At 42.8% G+C, this 21,822-nt stretch overlaps 1 protein-coding gene across 1 annotated transcript in view; it reads right to left on the bottom strand.

Annotated features, from left to right (window-relative positions):
- Positions 1-21,822, bottom strand: part of Tpo (thyroid peroxidase) — a 66,107-nt gene that overhangs the window by 25,769 nt on the left and 18,516 nt on the right. The window contains exons 5-8 of the mRNA XM_026786039.1: positions 8,886-9,015; positions 6,016-6,222; positions 5,175-5,675; positions 653-911 (exon numbers count right to left, since the gene is read on the bottom strand). Coding sequence (XP_026641840.1) covers positions 653-911; positions 5,175-5,675; positions 6,016-6,222; positions 8,886-9,015 — 1,097 coding nt within the window. The remainder of the gene's footprint in view (positions 1-652; positions 912-5,174; positions 5,676-6,015; positions 6,223-8,885; positions 9,016-21,822) is intronic.

Here is a 21,822-nt window from a genome sequence, read left to right on the forward strand (position 1 = left end):
GAGAGGGAAGAGGGAGAGAAGGAGAGGGAGAGAGAGAGAGAGAGAGAGAGAGAGAGAGAGAGAGAGAGAGAGAGAGATTGCATTCTATACCTAGATAATTTATTCTGAGTACTGAAAAGCTCCAGATGTGTCAAGGCATTTCTCAGGAAATTTCACCTTTTAAAAACCTTTGAGCACTGCCCTGGGGAATGGCTCAATCAGTAATGTACAATGCAAGGCAGGCCCAACAATCTGAATTTTCTTCTCAGAACCCAGGGGAATAATTGTAGGGTGTAATGGTGAGAGCTTGTAATTCTGATCTTATAGAGGCAGAGTCAGCGATTCTTGTGGCTTGCTAGTCAGTCAGTCTAGATTAATTGATGAACTTCAGGTCAATGAGAGACCCTTTCTCAAAGGAAGTAGATTGCTTTCCTAAGGATGACACGGGAGACTGTCCTCCAGCCTGTATTTGCACACACATGCACCGGAGCACAAAGAAACATGCCACATAGGTACATATGTGAAAAAGGCTTTGAATATATTTATGCCCTCTAAATAACACTGAAAAAATTAGATAGTATTAGCTTAACCAGCCAGCATAGAAGGTAAAGTCTCATGCAGGGCCACCCTGGGTGTGCTTAGCTATAGGTTCATGTCAGGAGTACAGGCATACCTTCCTGGATCAGCCTCCAGGGCCTGAAGAAGACATCATGCAGCTGCAGCCTGGGGAGGTCTGAGTGGTCCTGGAAGTCAGTATCTAGCCGTCTCACCAGTGGATGGACTGCGGCGTGGCCAAAGCGGAAGGCGGCAGTAGAGAAGACATTGGAAACGGTAGGGTTCACAGTGGGGTCATAGCCTTCATAGGGGCCCACATACTGCCTGAAGGCATCGGGACCCAGGATCTTGGGGATATAATCCCTCATGGTGATGATCTATAGAGAAGGAGACAGGTGTTCTCTGAGCAGGGAAGGTTTTCAGCAAAGCCCAAGGATGCCTGCAGGCCAATTGGAGATAAAAGATAAAGCAATAGGGAGAAAGTCTGCCTGGGCATCCTTGTGATAGAACATCATAGAATTGGTGAGCTTCCAAGAGGAGGACACAGTCCACAGATGCAGGCAGAGGTGTGTGTGGGGGGGACATGCCCATCAGGTAAGGCACAACCCATAGGAACATTAAAAAAAATACTGAGCCCAGATACAGTATACACAGTGCACATGATTTCCTAACCAGAGCTGATAGATACCCAATGTGTACCTCTGTGTACACACAGGTTCTGGGATATTTAGACATTTCTATGGGGCTGGTAAAGATTTTTAGCCCCTGATGCTCCCTGTCTTCATGTCCTCCTTACTCCCAGCAACCCATTGGCTAATGCCTGGTCTTTAGGTGCCTGAGGCCATGGTAGGGCAGGCACTCCTGGGCTGCCCCTTACAACCATGCACAGGAGAACAAACTCCCTTCCTTATTTGTTAGATGAGATTGAGGTCATCTTCCTGTCTTATTTAGGGTTTCTGTTTCTGTGGTGAAACACCATGACCAAAAAGGAAGCTGGGGATGAAATAATTTATTAGGCTTATACTTCAGCATTGCTGTTCATCACTGAAGAAGTCCAGACAGGGAAGGATCCTGGAGCAGAAGTTAGCACAGAGGCCTTGGAAGGGAGTAGCTTAGTGGCTCACTTCCTATGGCTTGCTCAGTATACCTTTTTATAGAACCCAGTGCCAGCAGCTCAGGCACCTTCCAATATGGGCTGTGCCCTCCCCCATTGATCACTAAAGGAGAAAATATCCTACAACTGTGATGTGGGAGGTGATGTATGCTGTGAATATGTTTTATTGCCATTGGTTAATAAAGAAGCTGCATTTGGCCAATGGCTTAACAGAATATAGCCAGACTGGAAGATTATCTATCTATCTATCTATCTATCTATCTATCTATCTATCTATCTATCTATCTATCTATCTATCTATCTATCTATCTATCGAGGGTGGGAAGGAAGGAGGGAGGCGGAGTCAGGGAGATGTCATATAGTCCTGCTGAAGGTAGACACAGGGAACAAACTTTACCCGGCAAGACACAGCCACGTGGTGATACACAGATTAACGGAGATGGGTTAGTTTAGGAAATAAGTTAGCCAGAAATACGCTTAAGCTTTTGGTCAAACAGTATTGCAATTAATATAATTTCTGTTGATTCAGCTCTGGGCAGCTGGGAACGAACAAGCAGCCTCCCCCAACACAGCTGGATCTGAAGGAGGCATTTCCTCAGCTGAGGCTCCTTCCTCCAAGGATTTTAACTTGTGTCAAGTTGACACACAAACCACCCAGTATACTTCCTCATGGTGTTTCTATGACAACACAGGGGCTATGCCCAGTGCCCAGCACAGAGCTTGTTCTAACCTGACAATGAAGGAAGGTTAGTATAGAGCAGTGGTTCTCAACCCGCCCGATGCTGTGACCCTTTAATACAATTCCTCATGTTGTGGGGGCCCTAGCCACTAAAATTATTTCATTGCTACTTTATAACTGTAATTTTGTTATGAATCATAATATAAATAGCTGATAAACAGCCCCTGAGACCCACAGGTTGAGAACCACTGGAATAGAGTAAAATAACTCATTTCTCCATAACAACCCAGTGAGACTGTGGAGTAAATGCTGTGTCTGTCTGCCTGCCTGCCTGCCTGCCTGCCTGCCTGCCTGCCTGCCTGCCTGCCTGCCTGCCTTCCTTCCTTCCTTCCTTCCTTCCTTCCTTCCTTCCTTCCCCTCCCCTTCCTTCCTTTCTTGTATGGTTTTCTATGTCACAAATGGCATGGAAATGACTCACAGGAATCTTTATTTAAGATCCTCTGGCTTTTTAAAAAGAATCCTAAAATAGAGTTTTTAAAACTGGCTCTTAACCTAGACAACAAAGGGTGCCCTCAGAGAGACACACAGGGATCTACGTAGGAAGGAGAAAAAGACAAGATTTCCTGAGTAAACTGGGAGTGTGGAGGTCATGGGAGAGGGTAGAAGGGAGAGGGGAGGAAGGCAGGGGAGTGGAGAAAAACATACAGCTCAATAAAAACAATCAAATAAAAAAAAAGAAAGCAGACAATGAGGAGATCAAGGAGATCAAGGCAAGCCTGGGCTATATAGACTCAGTTTTTAAAAAACCCAGCTTCTAATGTAGCTATGCACTCAATTATACCCATAATCCATTTCGGGAAAACTCTCGAGATGCCACTGATTGCAAAGTGTGCCAGTATTTCACATACAAATAAATAGGGAGTAGAAATGTTAACTAGAAAACCTTGCATTTGGAGATCTTAAAACAAGTCTGAGCGTGGATGGATAGATGGGTGTCGTCCCTGACAACCTGGTTCTTTTACTGCAGTCTTGGGTGTCGGGGCAGCAGTAGCTGGGAACCTTGGGAAAAACACTTCTTAGAAACTGCATGTCTAGGACATGAAGCATTGCGACTTTTCACTCTGTTATTGATAGAATTAATCACGACCTTGTTCTAGTATCAAGCAAGTGCCCAGTGCTTGCTTAGCTATGTCTCTGATGCTGTTGCTACAACTCTTGCAAGTGTGGAAATCAAGATGTTAAGGATTCTTAAATGCCTTTCTTTAATCTGAATGAGTTCGCCTCGTCTCAGTTGCCAAACCTTAAGACGTTATTTGAGGTAAGCAGTCATGGCTCTGCTTGCCCGGTGCCTGAATGATGCCTTAGAAGATGATTTCTTCTAAGATGGAGCCACAGCACCCTCCTAAACTGAAGAACAACCCGACCCCAAGGAGCTGATGACTCAGTCACAGTGGGTAACAGTCTGCACAATGCTTCGTATGACATTTCCATGCTCCTGGCTCATTTTTGCTTAAAGGGAGAAACCCACCCACCATCTGCTTCCCCGCTAGCTCCTTAAGATCCTGAGGTGTTGAGCTGACAACCTTTGCCTGGGAAAAGTAACGCAACTCAATATCCTGTAGTCGCTGCATGTTTCCAGACAGCTGGTGAGCTCGGCTAACAGGAAAAGGGAAGCTGGTCTCCTCTGTGGACCAGGCCTCCGGGAATGAGTCACCTGTCACTATCCATAGAGGACGGCTATGGAGTCAAACTCCAGTAAACCACAGACAGGACCAGCAGTGTTTCCTGAAGACAGCCCTGGAGCATACACAGGGCCAGAGGGTAAATCAGACCACACACAGATAAGGAGCCCAGAGAACAGTCCTTGGCCATGGGCAGCTCCTCAGTCATACCAAAGCTTTCTCATCGTTACTCTAAGTAATTACGGGGTAGCAAATGCACAACGAAGATTTATTTTCACCCTAAAAACTGTCAAGATTTAAAGAATAAGCTCATGATAGTTACTATCTAACAATGAAAAAACTAGCATGTAGTTAATCAGGACTGTGTTGCCAGAACTTTCTGTCAGCTCTAATCATTTTTATTTTTTTTTAACCTGAGTTTTTGGATTTATGACCGCTTGTTGACTAATAATAACTTACAGTTTCATAGACATGATTACGCAGTAGTTCTTTCTAAAGAAGAACCATGTTCTTAAACTGAAAAGCTCCCAATACATCATTTGTATATAAAGTAGGCGAGGATGGTCTAAGATGACATCAGTATCTATCATTCATGAAAGAGCTACAAGTAACATCTTAAGGGCGTCATAAATGATCATTCAGCTAGCTTAATAAAATACCAGTTTCTAATAGAAATAAAGAAAAACTGACTCTTAATTTAACTTGACAGAATTAGGATCTCCATTATTACCAACACACAAACATGCCAGAATCCAGCTCTGTGCCCACTTCATAGGGCTGCTCCAAGGAGTATGCAAGCTGCCTCTATGAGGCTTCGAGAGTTATGGTTGCCAGGTAGCAGCCGGTGAACGGACCTGTTTCTGCTAGACACCGTTGTGGCTGCAGAAGGTCTGTGGCTCTGTGGTTACTCTGGGTGATCCAGTGCTGGGAGAACGGAGCCAAGAGGAGGCCCCTGGTACTAGGAGTATTTTGCTCACAAACACTTGTGCCTTAAATGTCCCCACTTGAATATCCCAAGGTGATTCTGCTGGAAACTCAGAGAGACCATGATAGTCCTACTGGAAGCCACTGGTAAGTCAGCAGTGACCCTGCCCAACACCCTTAGGGCTCTCACAGTGGCCTCACAGACACTGCCTCCTACCCCCATGCCATGCACGGTACGCACCTGGTGCAGCGCGCCCACCACCTTGCGAGCCTCCTGATAGGAGGTCTCAGCAGTCCAGTGTGCATTGATGGCCTTGAATGTAGCAGCCAAGCGGTTGTGCTCACGCAGCCACAGAGTGTGCACTGCTGCCAGGGCAGGGACCTCGCTTGCGCGGCCGTCGCCAGCCAGGAAGCAGGGAGTACGGGTGGTACGTGGTGCACCGGGCTCTGGGGCACAGGCAACAGATGCGAAGGGCAGGTAGGTGCGGCCTGAGTCTCGGTGGCGTGTGTTGACACGCAACAGGCCTGCGGAGCTGCTCCAGTTGCGCAGCTGCTTCTCGGTGCCAGGGGAGCTGCCGTATACGGTGGATGCATCGAGAAAGGAGGTCAAACCATTCATCTGCTGCCTGGGATTGGCTGCAGACAAGTTGCCGAAGAGAGCTCCCTGGTCCCCAGTGCCGCAGGCTGCTGAGGAACGGTAGAAAGGCAAGCATGCCGTGGTCCCCGAGGAGTTTGAGGGAAGCTGTAGCAAAAAGGGAGACTAGGTATCACCTCGGAATCTTGGGCCCTTTTATAATCTTAAATCATAAAATAAATGTGTGTTGATTATGATATGGAGTGCGGGGTAATAATTATTGCTGATTCAGAGTATGCACGCTGCATGCCTGGGAATTGTAGGGTAGTTTTCACATACAAAATAATGTTTTACACAGGAGCACATTGAATATCCAAGGAAGCTTCTGGGGACAGGACAAGATAAGGAGACTTTGTATTTCATTTCAAGTTTTTTTTTTGGGGGGGGTGTATATAATTTTTAGAAAGACACATTGTTTCATAATCAAGGAAGAGCGTAGGGAAATTACCTGTATGGGGAAGCAGGGATTTTGGTTCTCACAGGTCAGCTGGCAGTCGGCACCTCCCCAGAAGGCCGCTGTGCTGGTGCTCTGTGGCGTGAGGGCAATGTCATGATCGATGTACTGTCCCCACGCTGTCAGGAAATCGGAGTACTGGTCATCTTCCGTCACAGCCTCATTTGAAACTTGGATGAGGTGCCTCGTTACCTCCCGTACCTGGAGGGAGAGACCAGATAGCAATGACGTAGACAGATTGCACTGTAGTCAATAACGGAGATCTTGGGGTTTTAAATGCACAGAAAGGGTCTTGTTCACAGCTCCAGAGAGCCCCCGGGAAGACCTGTCATTGTAGACATGATGGGAAGAGCCAAGATGGAAGATAGACACATCTGGACTTGGAAACCTGCTCTGATTTGTGATGTCTGGGGCCTGTTAGGCCAGTTCTCAGAGCCTTAGGAAGTACATATAAAATATGTAAGTAGACAGAAAGCCATCAGTTCCCAGGCCTTTGTGGGAAGGTGTGTGAAGAACACGAATAGCCCATGACTCAGCCCTCAACTACAGGGTTCTGACCAAGGTCTTAGTCCCTGATCTCCCCACCATTGAGGAGCAGCCATTCTTTTCTGTTCCTTTGCTTCCTCCCTGCCCCAGGACAGTGCTGACTATTACCAGGACTGTAAGGAAGATGGATTCTGGGTACAGGAAGAAGCTTTGCTTATCTCATAGGTTGATTCTCTCTTTCCACTATGGGGTCCTGGGAGCTAAACTCAAACTTGCATGACAAGCATTTTTACCAGGGTGAGCCATTTTGCTAGCCACAGGTCAAGATGGAAGAGAATTTGTTCCTAGGTGAGTCCCATCCAGAACCTCCCCCTGTATGACTTCAGTGACCTCCAATGGTAAGATCTGGGTTGGACACTAGACCTTGAGTGCTGGGACAGAAGTGGGACCTATGGTGTGGGCACCCATGGATGGATAGATGTGAGCCTCTGCGGATCAGAAAGTAGATTGTGACGGGCAAAAGAACACCTCCAAATATGTCTGCTTTAAAATATATAACCTGCATGCGTGGTTAGATCAAAGACCTTGGAATACAGAGATTGTTACAGGTTTTCAAGAATATCCTCACCACATGAGTCTTTATGTTTTAGAGAGCCTTCTTGACTGTGGTCAAGAGTTGGGGCTTGGGGTGGAAGACTTGGAGAGATACCACATTGCTATGTGGCCGGAGAGCCATAAAAGCAAGAGTGTGAGCAGCCTTTAGTACTTAGAAAAGATGAGGCTCAAGAGATGTTTCTGTGGTAAAAGCACCTGCCTTGCATATGCAAAGCACTGGGCTTTGGCCCTCAGTATCCCATCCACAAAGGATCCATAAAAGTCAAAGAGAAGGGTTTTCCCCCAAGGACCTTTAAAAGGACACGGTTCTGAGAGGCCTTGCTTTTGGCTTACAGAACTGGAGTTAAAAAATTTTTTTTATTACTATGAGCCTGTAAACTTGGATTACTCTGTTAGAATAAGCTTACCAAATGAACAGGCTACACATAAACATACTTGGGTGCTGATTCTTATAAATAATATTATATATAAACAGACAAGAATTTGTAGAATCTTAGTATCAGCACAGGACTCGGGAGACTTTAGGATTTGAACTGGTCCAATGGCAAACACATGAGAGGCAAGAGAAACATCTTGTTTATGTGTAGACAGGAATAGCATGCTTTCTCAGTGAACCTTGGTACCCAACTCCACCTGATGGCCCCCACTAACTGCTAGGAAAACTTGGTCCTCTTAATAAAAAGGCACCTGAAAAATATTGAAAAACCACTGGAGAGCTTTGTGATGGTGAAGGTGTCAGCCCACAGCTGACTGGGTCAGCCTCTCCCTCCTGGTCCTGATTTTCTCTGTGCTGAGCTGAGTACCAGATGGAATGCATTTTGAGAATTCTCTTGTAGGAGGAGGCCACTTGTTTCTCCCGGCTGCCCAGAACCAAAATATTCACACAGAAACTATATTAATTAAATCACTGCTTGGCCCATTAGCTCTTACTTCTTATTGGCTGACTCTTACATATTAATTTCTATTAATCTGTGTATTGCCACATGTCTGTAGCTTACCTGGTAAAGTTCCATCTGGCTCCTGGAGGGCTACATAGCTTCTCTCTGACTCTGCCTCCTTCCTCCCAGCATTCAGCTTAGTTTTTCCTGCCTAGCTCTATTCCTCTATAGCTCTGCTATAGGCCCAAAGCAGTTTCTTTATTCATTAATGGTAATCACTGCATATAGAGGGGACTCCCATCATTCTGTTGTGGAATGTAGCTTAAAAACAAATGTTGACCTATCCATTGACATGAAGAGTCAAACTAGAGACAAAATGAACCATGCTTTGATGAAGTAGAACAATGCATCCAAAGGTACATGTTGGACCAAAGGTCCAGTAGGAAATAAATGTGTATCCCAAATAAATGTGCCTCTGATAGTAAAATGGTAACCAGCATCTGTATATATGTAGTGTACAGGAGTGAATTCATTAGTGAATGTGTCTCTGGCTGCATCTCGTCTTCTACCAATGAGTAGAATTGATTTGAGAATATTAAAGTGCTTAACCAGGGGAAGGTGTCAAATTAGATGACAGTAACTTTAAATCTCAGTTGCTCTCCTTGCTAGCTGGCCATGGCTAACCTTCAGAGCCACCCAGATAGGTCTTACACCCCAGGGTTCCAGCTTCTGAGGAAGTCTGGAAATACAAGGTGTTATATGAGTTCCTAAGGATACAAAATCATCCCAGTAGCTGCCATTGCTTTCCAAGGCTGAAGGGAGTACGTCAGTATCATGGAAGATCTGTCCCTGTCCTGCTGAAATAGATTCTAAATGAGTACCAACTGGGGGTAGTGGGAAGCCATGGTATAAGAAGTCAGGGTTCCAGCCTCTGGGCTGACTGAAGCCATCTTCATAGGCAGGAGGCAGCCATCTTGCTAGGGCTGTGTTGGAGGCGCCCCATCTGGGGTGATCTCTGTGGAAACAAATGAGGGGATGTGTCTGAGACAGAAGAGAATAAGGAAACCTCCGGATCTCAATACAGCATAGCTCACGCAAGATGATGCACTCCGGCTCTAAGTCTCCAGATTGGCCCTCTCAGCTGATCCTCTGGTTGGGCTTCCCTGGGGTTTGTGGAGGGAACTGATTCCTAGGACCTCAGTCTATAACCTTCTTGAGTGGTACGGTACCCCTTCCTTGAGGACGTCTTTCTGCTGGTAGCCTCCTTATGCTGCCCCTTCCCAGGTGCCATCCTGAGGCTTCTCTCCAAAGTAGGACACTCATCTTTCTAGAAATTACTATGGGTTCCCACCCAGAGGACAGGAATTTGGAGTATTCAAAGTTACTTTCTGAAAATATTGTCATATTTAAGCACCTTTAATCAAGCCACATACAAGATTTTTGTGCTGACCAGGATGATATTTCAAATAGAAACAAGTACTTAGGAAATTACCAAAGTATTCTAAATTCAGAAATGAGAGGACTGCCAACGGAACACATGTTAAAATTCACATTTGGATTAAAAAATAAAATTCAGCCCTTTTCTGAATTAATTGCTTTGACATAAGAATGAACCCCATCACCCAGGCTAAAGGGGAATGTTTTCTACACCCAAACTAATCTGTGATTTTATTCTTTGGTCAAGGCATAACTTAGAAGAAAACATAGTTAAGGTCCATGTTAAGGCAAAGGTGTGTTGACTAATACTTTAATGAATTCCCAAGCTGATTCTGAGTATGTCAGGGACAGTGCCTCAAAGCCAAAGGGGAAAGGGCAGAATTAAACACTGACACTTTTTTTGCCTTCTTCAGAAGTTAAGAAACTGAACTATTAATGATTGGTTACTAACCCTACTGAAAAGCAGATGTCTTCCAAGTTTAAGTAGAGCAACAAGCTGGTTTTTGTTGATTTATGATAGACCAATATATGCTTTGTTGTATTTTTGTTTTGAGATGGTCTCACGTGGCCCAGAGTGGCTTTGCTGACTTTGAACTTCTGATCCTCTTTACTCTACTTCTCCAGGGCTAGGATTACAAACATGTATTACCATGTCAGTGTGCAACGTATGTGGTGTTGGTACTGAAGAGAGGACATCGTGCATGCTAGGCAGGCACTCTGTAAACTGTTCGACTTTTCCAGCCTCAAGAAGTGATTTTAACGAGAGTTCATTGGCATGTTTGTTTTCTTGTATATCTCAGAAAGAATTTTGACACCCAGACTCAATTTTCATGATAAACTTCTGTTGGTGACTACAAGTTCACATCACATGTACAAGGTTCTCCAGTTCTCTTTACTGAAGAGGGGAACGGTGGTCACTGTGTGCCACCCTCATGCCCCATAAGAGGGGACTGTGATTAGTGACTCAATCAGAGTCATTTGGGGAGGGAGGCATAGAAAGGTGTGGAAGAGGCAAGTTTCAGCATTAGAGATGAGTGGGTGACTATTGTTCGGGGCCTGGGAGGTCATGGAGAAAGGAATTTGAAATAAAAATGCCTGAGATCTTTGACTTTGAAAATTGTTATCTGCACTTCTTCCAGGGAAGCAGGGAGGCTGACTATAGAACTTCACCTTTCCTTTTGGTCCCCCCGTCTCACCATCCCGCCCCTCTCCAGCTCTGTAGCCAAACACCAGATGCAATCTTCCTTGACTCTCTGACCCCAGCCCTGATATATCAGGAAGATCTTCTCTTCCAATGTTCTTTTATCCCATTACCCCAGCATCCAACACCAGCAGGCATTCCCTGGGAACACACCTGTTGTGGGAATTCATTCAACCAGTAGACTTCTAGGTACTGGCCCATTAGAGCATGGTCTGAGGTACTCCATGTGGACTGATAAGCACAGACAGGAAGCATGCTCGTTCGTGTGTGTGGTTTGAGTTCTGTTAGCAGCTTCCAATGCCCACAGAAAACAGCAGCCCTCTAATCTTATTATGAGTTTTCCCCCAAATAAATACTTGTTATCCTTTATCCAAGGCTATCATGGACCTCATTGATTATGACTACATTTTGACCCCCAACCTCATTAATTACGACTACACACACCAGCTGAGCAGTTAGAGAAGCAGGCATGTTGACTGCAGGTCTCCTCTCTTTTCATTTCCTCAGGTGCATTCCCTCCAGTCTCAGGCCTAGCTCTGCAGCAGACCTTCTGAGGTAACCTCTCTTCACTCTCTGACTTTATTCCAAGGAGACTAAGCAGATTCTGGCTGAACACTCTGCTTTCCTCCCTCTTGTGAACCTTCTCAGGCTCATGCCTTATCCCCACTCCTAAGTGTCAGCTCCCAATACTCAGCAACACATTTCATCTGGAGCCCCAGTGGCCAACATCTGTAGGTCTGCAGAAAATTTTCTACCAGGCAGCACATAACTGCCACACTCTCCTAAAACCCAGAGAGGAAACATAAAACAAGGAACACCAACCTAAGAAAACAAAATGAAAAAAAAAAAACCCTGAAAACCAGATACCAGTACCTAGATCTATAATCATTTTAGACTCAGGTGCCTAGACACCAGGGTTTAAAAACACAATAACAGGCAAGACATTGCATCTTTACTAGAGCCCAGAAACCATACTACAACAGGCCCTGAAAATTCCAACATGGCTGAAAGACAAGATAGGAGGGACTTACAGACTTACACAGCCTGTATAAAGATGATAGACAGTCTTAAAGAGCAAATGAATCAATCCCTTAAAGAAATCCTGGAAAACACAGATATATAGTGGAATAAAAAGAATGAAACTGTTCAAAATGTGAAAAAGGAAATAAAATCAGTGTAAGTAAACAGAAAATTCACCAAATTGGGGGAATTCTGGAAATAAAAAAATGAAGAATGAAGTGGCAAGCTTCACCAACAGAACAAAAAAATGGTGTTGGTCAAACTGGATGTCTACATGTGGGAAAATGCAAATAGATCTATACCTATCACCCTGCATGAAGCTCAACTCCAAAAGGATTAAAGACCTCAAAGGAAACAGGTTAATAATATAGAAACTCATGAAACTGAAAAACTTCTGTGAGACAAAGCACACTGCTATTTAGACAAAGCATAAGCATACAGAATGGGGAAGGACTTTTTACCAACTTCACAACCAATGTGCGACTAATATCCAAAATATATAAAGAACATAAGAAAATGATATAGAGCTGCAGGTAGGCTGCTCCGACACCCTGACCCCACTGATCAGACCCTGCAAGCTACAAGTCCCACTCTGCCCCCAACTCTGCTATCCCCCACAACCTCAGTGGAACTCTGAAACATAGCCTGCTACTACACAAGAGGACCAAGATGCTGCAACTACACAGAGAGGAGCAGGAGTGGATCTCTGAAGCACAGGCTGTGACAGCACAGAGTGAACCAAGAGAGACTCCAGTGGCTCCCCGAGACACAGACAGCAACAGTACAGAGCAGACCAAGAACAGCTCCCAAAGACACGGATAGCCACTGCAAGAATTGGATAAAGTGGCAAAGATACTGCCAGCACCAAGTAAAGGAAGAGATGGGTAGGCATCAATGCCAAGAATTCACTTAACAACCTAAAAAGCAACATGAGAACATCAGAACCCAGTGGTCATACAACATGAAGACTTGAACATCCTAGCCTAGAAGAAGCAGAAGAAAATGATTTAAATGTAACTTTTTGAGGATAATGGAAACCTTTAAAGAGGAAATGAAAAACTCCCTTAAAGAAATAAAGAAAAAGACAAAAAAAATTGGAGAAATTAATAAATCTCTCCAAGAAAACCAAGAAAAAACAACCAAACAGGTGAAGCAGACAGTTCAAACAGTTCAAGACTTGAAGACTGAAATAGAGACAATAAAGAAAACACAAACCAAGGTAATTCTGGATATGGAAAATTCTGAGTAAATGAACAGGAACTACAGAGGCAAGCATAATCAACAGAATACAAGAGATGGAAGAAATAATCTCAGGTGTTCAAGATACCATAGAATAAATAGATTCATCGATTAAAGAAAACATCAAATCCAACAAATTCTTAACAAAAAACACCTAGGAAATCTGGGACACCATGAAAAGACCAAACCTAAGAATAATAGGGGTAAGAAGAGGGAGAGCTGCAGCTCAAAGGCTGAGAAAATATATTCAACAAAATTATAGAAGAAAACTTTCCCAACCTAAAGAAGGATATCCCTATGAAGGTACAAGAAGCCCACAGAACACCAAATATACTGGCCAAAAAAGTCCCCTCACCATAAAATAATCTAAACACAAAACATAAGAAGAAAGAAAGAATATTAAGAGCTGCAAAGGAAAAAGGTCAAGTAACATATAAAGGCAGACCTATCAGAGTTACACCTGACTTCTCAATGGAAACCATGAAAGCCAGAAGGTGCTGGACAGATGTGCTATAGACACTAAGAGACCACAGATGGAAGCCCAGACTACTCTATCCAGCAAAGCTTTCAATTGCCATCGATGGAGAAAACAAGATAGTTCATGACAAAACCAGATTTAAAGAATACCTATCCACAAATCATCCCTACAGAAAGTACTAAAAGGAAAACTCCAACCCAAGGAAGCTAACTGCACCCACAAAAACACAGACAACAGATAACCTCATACCAGCAAACCCCAAATAAGGGAAACACACAAACACTACCAGTGAAAAATCACAGAAATTAACAATCACTGGCCATTAATATCTCTTAAAAATCAATGAACTCAATTTACCTATAAAAACACACAAACTAAGAGAATGGATTCAAAAGCAGTATCCATCATTATGCTGTATACAAGAAACACACCTCAACCTCAAAGACAGTTACTACCTCAGAATAAAGGGATAGGAAACAATTTTTCAAGCAAATGAACCCAAAAACCAAGTAGCTGTAAGCTATCCTAATATCCAAACTAAAATCAATCAGAAGGGATGAAGAAGGACACTTTATTTACATAAGAGGAATAATCCATCAGGATGAAGTCTAAATCCTGATCATCTATGCCTCAAATACAAAAGCACCCACATATGTAAAAGAAACATTACTAAAGTTTAAATCACACATCAAACCCCACACACTGATAGTAGAAGATTTCAACATCCCACTCTCACCACTCGACAGGTCAACCAGACAGAAACTTAACAGAGAAATAAGAGAACTAACAGATGTCATGACTCAAATGAACTGAACAGACATCTACAGAAGATTCTACTCAAACACAAAAGAATATAACTTTTCATCACCTCATGGAACCTTCTCTAAAATTAACCACATACTCAGCAACAAAGCAAACCTCAACAGATACAAAAAAATAGGAGTAACTGGTGTGAAACAATTCTGTATTCTGTCAGTTATGTTTTAAATAAATGCTGATTGGCCAGCAGCCAGGCAGGAAGTATAGGTGGGACAACCAGACAGGAAGTAGAGACAGGGCAATGAGAACAGGAGAACTCTGGGAAGCAGGAAGCTCCTTCTGCAGTCCTGCCCAGACACAGAAGAAGGAAGATATGACCTGCCCCGCTGAAAAAGGTACCAAGCTATGTGGCTAACATAGATAAGAATAATGGGTTAATGTAAGTTATAAGAGTTAATAAGAAGCCTAAACTAATAGGTCAATCAGTTTATCATTAATGTAGACTCTCTGTGTGATTTCTTTGGGACTTTAAAGACTGTGGGAACTGGGCAGTACAGAAACTCAGACAACAGAAAGTAACCCCCTAGATCACTGTGGTTTAAAGTTAGAATTAAACAACACTAATTGCAGAAAGCCTACAAACTCATGAAAATTGAACAGTGCACAATCAAGCCACCCTTGAGTCAAGAAAAAATAAAGAAATTAAAGACTTTCTAGAATTCAATAAAAATAAAGCGTCCCAGAACTATGGGTCACTATAAAAGCAGTGTGACTAAGAGGAAAGTTCATAGCACCAACTGCCTACATAAAAAAAAAGTGGAAAATCTTACACTAGTGACTTAATAGCATACCTGAAAGCTCTTGAATAAAAAGAAGCAGACTTACCCAGGAGGAGTAGACAACAGGAAATAATCAAATTGAAGGCTGAAATCAGTAAAAATAAAAAAACAAAGAAAATAATACAAAGAATCAATGAAACAAAGAGCTGTCTCTTTGAGAAAATCAACAAGATAGACAAACCCTTATTCAAACTAATCAAAGGACCGAGAGAGAATATGCAAATTAACAGAATAAGAAATGAAAAGGGGGACAGAACAACAGACACCGAGGAAATCTAGAGAATCATTATGTTATACTACAAAAAACTGTATTTCAGAAAATTGGAAAACTTAAAGGAAACGGACAATTAAAATATAGCTATAATCTGCAAAGAAATAGAAGCAGTCATCAAAAGTCTCCCAACCAAAAAGGTGTAGGGCTGAATGGTTTCAATGCAGAATCCTACCAGAACTTCAAAGAAGAGCTAATACCTGATGGCTCATAGCCATCTATAATGAGATCTGGTGCCCTCTTCTGGCATGCAAGCATACATGGAAGGAGTGTTGTATACATAGTAAATAAATAAATCTTAAAAAAAAGAAGAGCTAATACCTATACTCCTCAAAGTGTTCAACATAATAGAAACAGAATGAACATCTTCAAACTCTTTTTATGAGGCTACAATTACCCAGAAACTAAAACGACATAAAGTCTCAAGAAAGAGAATTACAGACCAATTTCACTCATGATCATAGATGCAAAAGTACTCAATAAAATACTGGCAAACCAAATACAACACATCAAAGGAATCATCTTTCATGATCAAGTTGACTTCATCCCAGAGATGCAGGGATGGTTCGACATACAAAAATTTATCAATGTGATCCACCACACAAATAAACTGAAATAAAAAACATATGATAATCTCATTAGATGCTGCAAAAGCATTTGACAAAATCCAACACCCTTTCATAATAAAGGTCTTAGAGAGATCAGGGATACAAGGAATATATCTAAATATAGTAAAAGCAAGCTGACAGACAACAACAAATTAAATGGAGAGAAACTCAATAGTCACAAATAACATAAAATATCTTGGAATAAAACTAACCAAAGAAGTGAAAGACCTGTTGAATAAGAACTTTACATCTTTGAAGAAAGAAAATGAAGAAGATACCAGAAAATGGAAAGATCTCAAAAGCTCTTGGATAGATATTGTCAACATAATAAAAATGACAATCCACCAAAATCAATCTATAGATTCAATACAATCCCCATGAAAACACCAACAATTCTTCAAAGATCTTGAGAGAAAAATGGTCAACTTTCTATGGAAAAACAAAAATCCCAGGACAGCCCAAACAATCCTGTACAATAAAGGAGCTTCTGGAGGTATCACCATGATCCCTGACATCAAACTCTATTACAGAACTACAGTAATGAAAACAGCTTGGTACTGGCATAAAAACAGAGAGATGTAATGGAATTGAAGACCCAGAAATTAATCCTGATTTTTTTATAAAGAAGCTAAAATTATACAATGGAGAAAAGAAAGCATCTTCAACAACTGGATGTCAACATATAGAAGAATGACTCTGAGATATCATCTTACACTAGTCAGAATGGCTAAGATAAAAAACACCAAGGATAACTTATAACGGAGAGGATGTGCAAAAGGGAAACACTCTTCCATTGATGGTGGGAATGTAAACTTGTACAGCCACTCTGGAAATCAGTATGATGGTTTCTCAGAAAACTGGAAATCAACCTGCCTCAGGACCCAGAAATACCACTATTGAGCATATACCCTAAGGAGGCTCAATCATGCTACAAGGACATTTGTTCAAATATGTTCGTAGCAGCATTATTTGTTACAGCCTGAACCTGAAAACAGCCTAGATGCCCCTCAACTGAAGAATGGATAAAGAAAATATGGTATATTTACGCAGTGAAGTACTACTCAGCACTAAAAAAACAATGACATCTTGGAATTTGCATGCAAATGGATGGAACTATAAAAGCCCATCCTGAGTGAGGTAACCTAGACCCAGAAAGATGAACATGGTATGTACTCACTCATTCGTAAATACTAGCTGTAAAGCAAAGGATAACAAGCTTATAGTTTATGACCCTAGAGAAGCTACGTAGCAAGGTGAACCCTAAGAAAAACATATATAGATCCACCTGGAAAGCAGAAATATCCAAGATTGCCTGACAAAATTGGGAGCATAGGGGTGGGGGGCAAAAGGAGGGTGGAAGGAGAAGAAGAAGGGACAGATGAGGAGAACTTGAGGGAATAGGATACTTGAGATGGAGGAAGGACAGAGATAGAGAGCAAGGAAAGAGATATTTTGATTGAGGGAACCATTATGGGGCTAGCAAGAAACCTGAAACTACAGAAATTCTGAGAAATCCATAAGGATAACCCCAGATAAGACCCCAAGCAACAGAGGAGAGAGCACCTGAACTGGCCTTCCCCTGAAGTCAGATTAATAAATATCTTAAATGTCACCATATGGGAACAGAGGCAGAAACCTGTAGTGAAGCACTTGGTTGATCTCCCAGAGTCCAGTTGAAGAGTGGAAGGAGTAAAAATACGACCAAGAGGTCAAGACCATGATGGGGATACCCACTGAAACAGTCTACCTGAGCTAATGGGAGTTCACTAACACCAGCTGGACTGGGAAGGAACCAGCATAGAACCAAACTAGGTCCTCTGAATGTGGGTGACAGTTGTATGGCTGGGGCAGACTGCAGGGCCACTGGCAGTGGCACCAGGATTTATCCCTACTGCTTGTTCTGGCTTTTGGGGAACCTATTGTCTTTGGATGGATACCTTGCTCAGCCTAAATATAGTAGGGAGGGCCTTGGATCTTCCCCAAAGCAATGTGCCTTATCCTCTCTGAGGAGTGGATGGGGGAAAGGTGGAGGGAATGGAGGGGGGGGGAGTGGGAACTTGGATTAGTATGTAAAATGAAAAAAGATAGTCTGTTTTCTTTTTAAAAAAGAAAATAAAAAATGAAAATGCTATACAAAAATCCCGCATAATCCAAGTAAAAATATACCTAAACAGAGAATTTTTAATAGAGGAAACTCAAATTGCTGAGAAAAACATCCTTAGGCATCAGGGAGATACAAATAAAAACTGCTTTGAGATTCCATCTTACACATGTCAGAATGTCTAAAATAACACAAATAACAGCTTATCCTAGCAAGGATGTAGAGCAAGGGGAACACTCACTCATTGCTGATGGAAGTACACTGTATGGCAGTTCTTCAGAAAGACGGGAATCTATCTATTTCAAGATACAGCTACAACCACTCTGCCCAAATGATGCTTGTTCAGTCCTGTTCATTGCTGCTCTATTTACAATAGCCAGAAATTGGTAACTATCTAAATGTCAACCAACAGAAGAATGGATTTTCTTTAAAATGTGGTACATTTATGCAATGGAGTATTAGTCAGCTGTTAAAAATGACATCATGCAATGTGCAGGCAAATGGATGGAACTAAGAAAAATGTCATCTTGAGTGAGGTAATCTGGACCCAGAAAGATAATTATATCTATTCACTTTTAAGTGGGCCTTAGTTATTAAATAAATGATAAATAAGCTAAAATCTGTAGACTCACAGAGGTTAGGTACAAGAAAGGGACTTGGGGGGATATTTGTTTCTTCCTGGGAGGGAGAAATGAAAAGAGTTTTGTAGATGGAATGAGAGTGAGGAGGATGGGAACAGAAGAATCAGACCGGGAAAGAGAGGCGAGATTGGGTTGAGGGAGGAAATGCAGGCAGAGACAGCTATGATTGAGGGTCGTTTGAGGGGTGGTATGGAAGCGCATAGTGGAATGGAGACCTCCTAAGAGACATGATCAGGAGGATGGAATTTCACTGGCTATCTCTGGTCTCCAAGCAAAGTTTCCAGTATAGTGGCTAGGTTACATCCAACTGAGTTGTTTGCCAAAGGGGTTCCATGAAAATCCCCAAACACCCAGGCTGTTGCCAAAACAATAGGTTCATCTCCACAAACTGAGAGCAAGACCCTATTGCTGAAGACAACACACAACTCACTGAACATGGAGAAGTCAAACTGGTGACTATTTAGAACCTTCACCCCAACATTCTTGTGTCTTTCCTGCGGAAAGGCACTCTGTAAGGCTATCAAAGGAGAAAAGTAAACACCAACCAAGACACAAATCCCTTGGTCTACAATCTGTCCTGTCTGCAAAATATAACGGGACAATGGCGGCACAAAGCTTTTGAGAGGAACAAACCAATGTTTGATTTGACTTAAGGGCTGCTCCAAGAGAGGGAACCCCTACCTGACACTGTTTGAGTGACCAAGAACCAGAGGCTAAATAGCCCAGAGTCTTAGGGTAAAACCAAATAGTACTGGTCTTACAGAAAAAAGTAGCTGCAAAGGACTCCTAATGATATTCTGCTATACTCATACATCAATCCCTTACTGAGCCATCACCAGAGAACTTTCCTCCTGCAATAGATGGGAACAAATACAGACACCCACAGTCAGACACAATGCAGAGAGAAAGAGACCTTGGAACACTAACTGGGATGTCTCCACCACATCACTCCCATCAGAGCTCAGGGAACCCCACAGAAGAGGAAAGGGAAAGTGTGCATGCAAGAACCAGAAGGGATGGAGGGCATCAGGAGAACAAGGCCCTTTAAATCATCTGAGCAAAGAGAAAATGAGCTCACGGAGGCCGACACAGCAATACAGGGCCTGCATGGGTGTGTACCAGGTTCTCTCTCTCTCTCTCTCTCTCTCTCTCTGTGTGTGTGTGTGTATGTGTTTTATAGCTTTCAGTTTAGCATTTTATTGGCTTTAGAGTGTGTGAAAATGTAGGTCTCTGGATTCTAGTACCTTCTCTTGGTACTCTTTTATTTTTGTTGATTTGCCTTGTCTAACTTTGATGTGGCGGTTTTTGTTTTATCTTATTACATTTTGTTATGTTTTGTTGTTATCTCTTAGAGAACAGTTCTTTTTCCAATGAGAGACAGAAAGGGGGTGGATCCAGATGGGACAGGAGGTGGAGAGGAACTTGGAGGAGCAGGCAGAGGGGAAACTGTAACCAGGATATATCATATGAGAAAAGAATCTATTTTCAATAAATGGAATAAATGGGAATCAAAGGAAAATTGCTATCTGGAGATATATATATATATATATATATATATATATATATATATATATATATATATATATATATATACACACACACACACACACCCTCAGAATACAGAATTGTAGTGAGGTGACTTTTTTGCATGTGTGTATGTATTCATGTGTGTGCATGCACATGCTTATGCAGTTGCCTGTGTAGACAGAGGTTTATGTCACGCATCCAGTTCCATTCCTCTCCATCTTCCATGTTGAGCAGGGTCTCTTGTTGAACCAATGCCCCACCATTTCAGGTAGTGTGGCAAATTACTCAGTTTGCCAGTCTCCTCTAGATATTCCTTTGTCTCTGCTCCCTTGAGCTTGGGGTTACAGACAAGCTGACATACTTATTTGGCATTTACAAGGACTCAAGGGATTCAATTCCAGTCTTCATCCTGAGTGGCAAGCAACGTACAAGCTGAGCCTTCTCCCTAACCCAGGCAAAAGTGATTTTTAAGATCTTTTCGAGTCTTCCATATTCATTTTCCTTATTTACCTAGACATTGTTACCATTGCAACCCGTTTTCGGTGTGACTAAGATTTCCTGCAGAGGAGGGGCTCGCAGTTACAAAGAACTGCCTGAAATGTCCCCAGAGGGGAAAGTCTTCACCCTTTACATGTTTATTGCTTTCCCTACAGCATTCCAGAAGGACTAGTTAGCAACCAGCCATGATGCTCTCCAAGGAGGCTTGATGACTTGTGTGTCTCGAGAGACAGCGAGTGGCAAACAATTCTATTATTCATACTTCATTGACATCTCGCCCAACTAGCTGGCTCAATTTGCAAAGGTAGGCATTGGAGTAGTGCTTTTAATTAGTAACATGAAGGCAGTCAGCCCTCCACACAGATTTGTTACAGTCAGCTGCTCCTTACTGGTGCACCATAAAATACAGCTCCCAGAGAGGCCCTATTGCATGCAGACAAACCTAACACAATGTTTACAGAGCCTCACCATGCTTGCTTTCTTTCCTATTTCAACAGTTCACTAGGTGGTCTGCGATGCTCAGGAACACTGGGGTGCTGCTGTGGACCCACAGTCTGTCATTGGATCCATATAGTTAGGGTCAGCTGTTTACAAGGACCCCAGATGGACAGTTCTGAGTGCCTTTCACTGCTCTGGAGCCCTTGGGCTGTGGCGGGGGGGGGGGGGCGCATAGCACCTGTGAGCAGATGCTGAAAGAGCCTCCATCCCCAGTGGCTTCCATGTCTCATTCTGCATATCTCTGTCGTTCTTTTATTAGGCTTGGATTCATGATGGCCATGCAAACTTGTTGGCAGCAGCAGTGAGCAGAAACATTTCTCAGCGTGTTTTTTCAGGAGAGTGGTACCTCATTTCCGTCATAGCTCTAGTGACCAGGATTTAGGCACAGGCATCAGAACCAAGATCTCAATGTTCCACATTCTAACAAGAAAGAAGCCCTTGACCTCCAGCTGAGAAGGGAGCATGCTGGGAAATGCCATTCGGTTTGGTTTTCTGGACATCCCCCCAGCCCAAACACGCAGGGAAAAGCAGAATGGCCCTGGGTCATGGATGAGATTAGCTTTTCTTTTCACTTATACAAACATGCTGCCTTCTCAGCAGGAAGTGGAATTAGAGTGAATGAGGATGATGGTCGCTTTGCATGGGGTAGGCACACAGAGAACTCAGCATGCCTGAACAGCCATACAGTGATCCAAGGAGTTCACT

Source organism: Microtus ochrogaster, linkage group LG3, assembly GCF_000317375.1.
Source record: "Microtus ochrogaster isolate Prairie Vole_2 linkage group LG3, MicOch1.0, whole genome shotgun sequence".
Classification (NCBI taxonomy): domain Eukaryota; kingdom Metazoa; phylum Chordata; class Mammalia; order Rodentia; family Cricetidae; genus Microtus; species Microtus ochrogaster.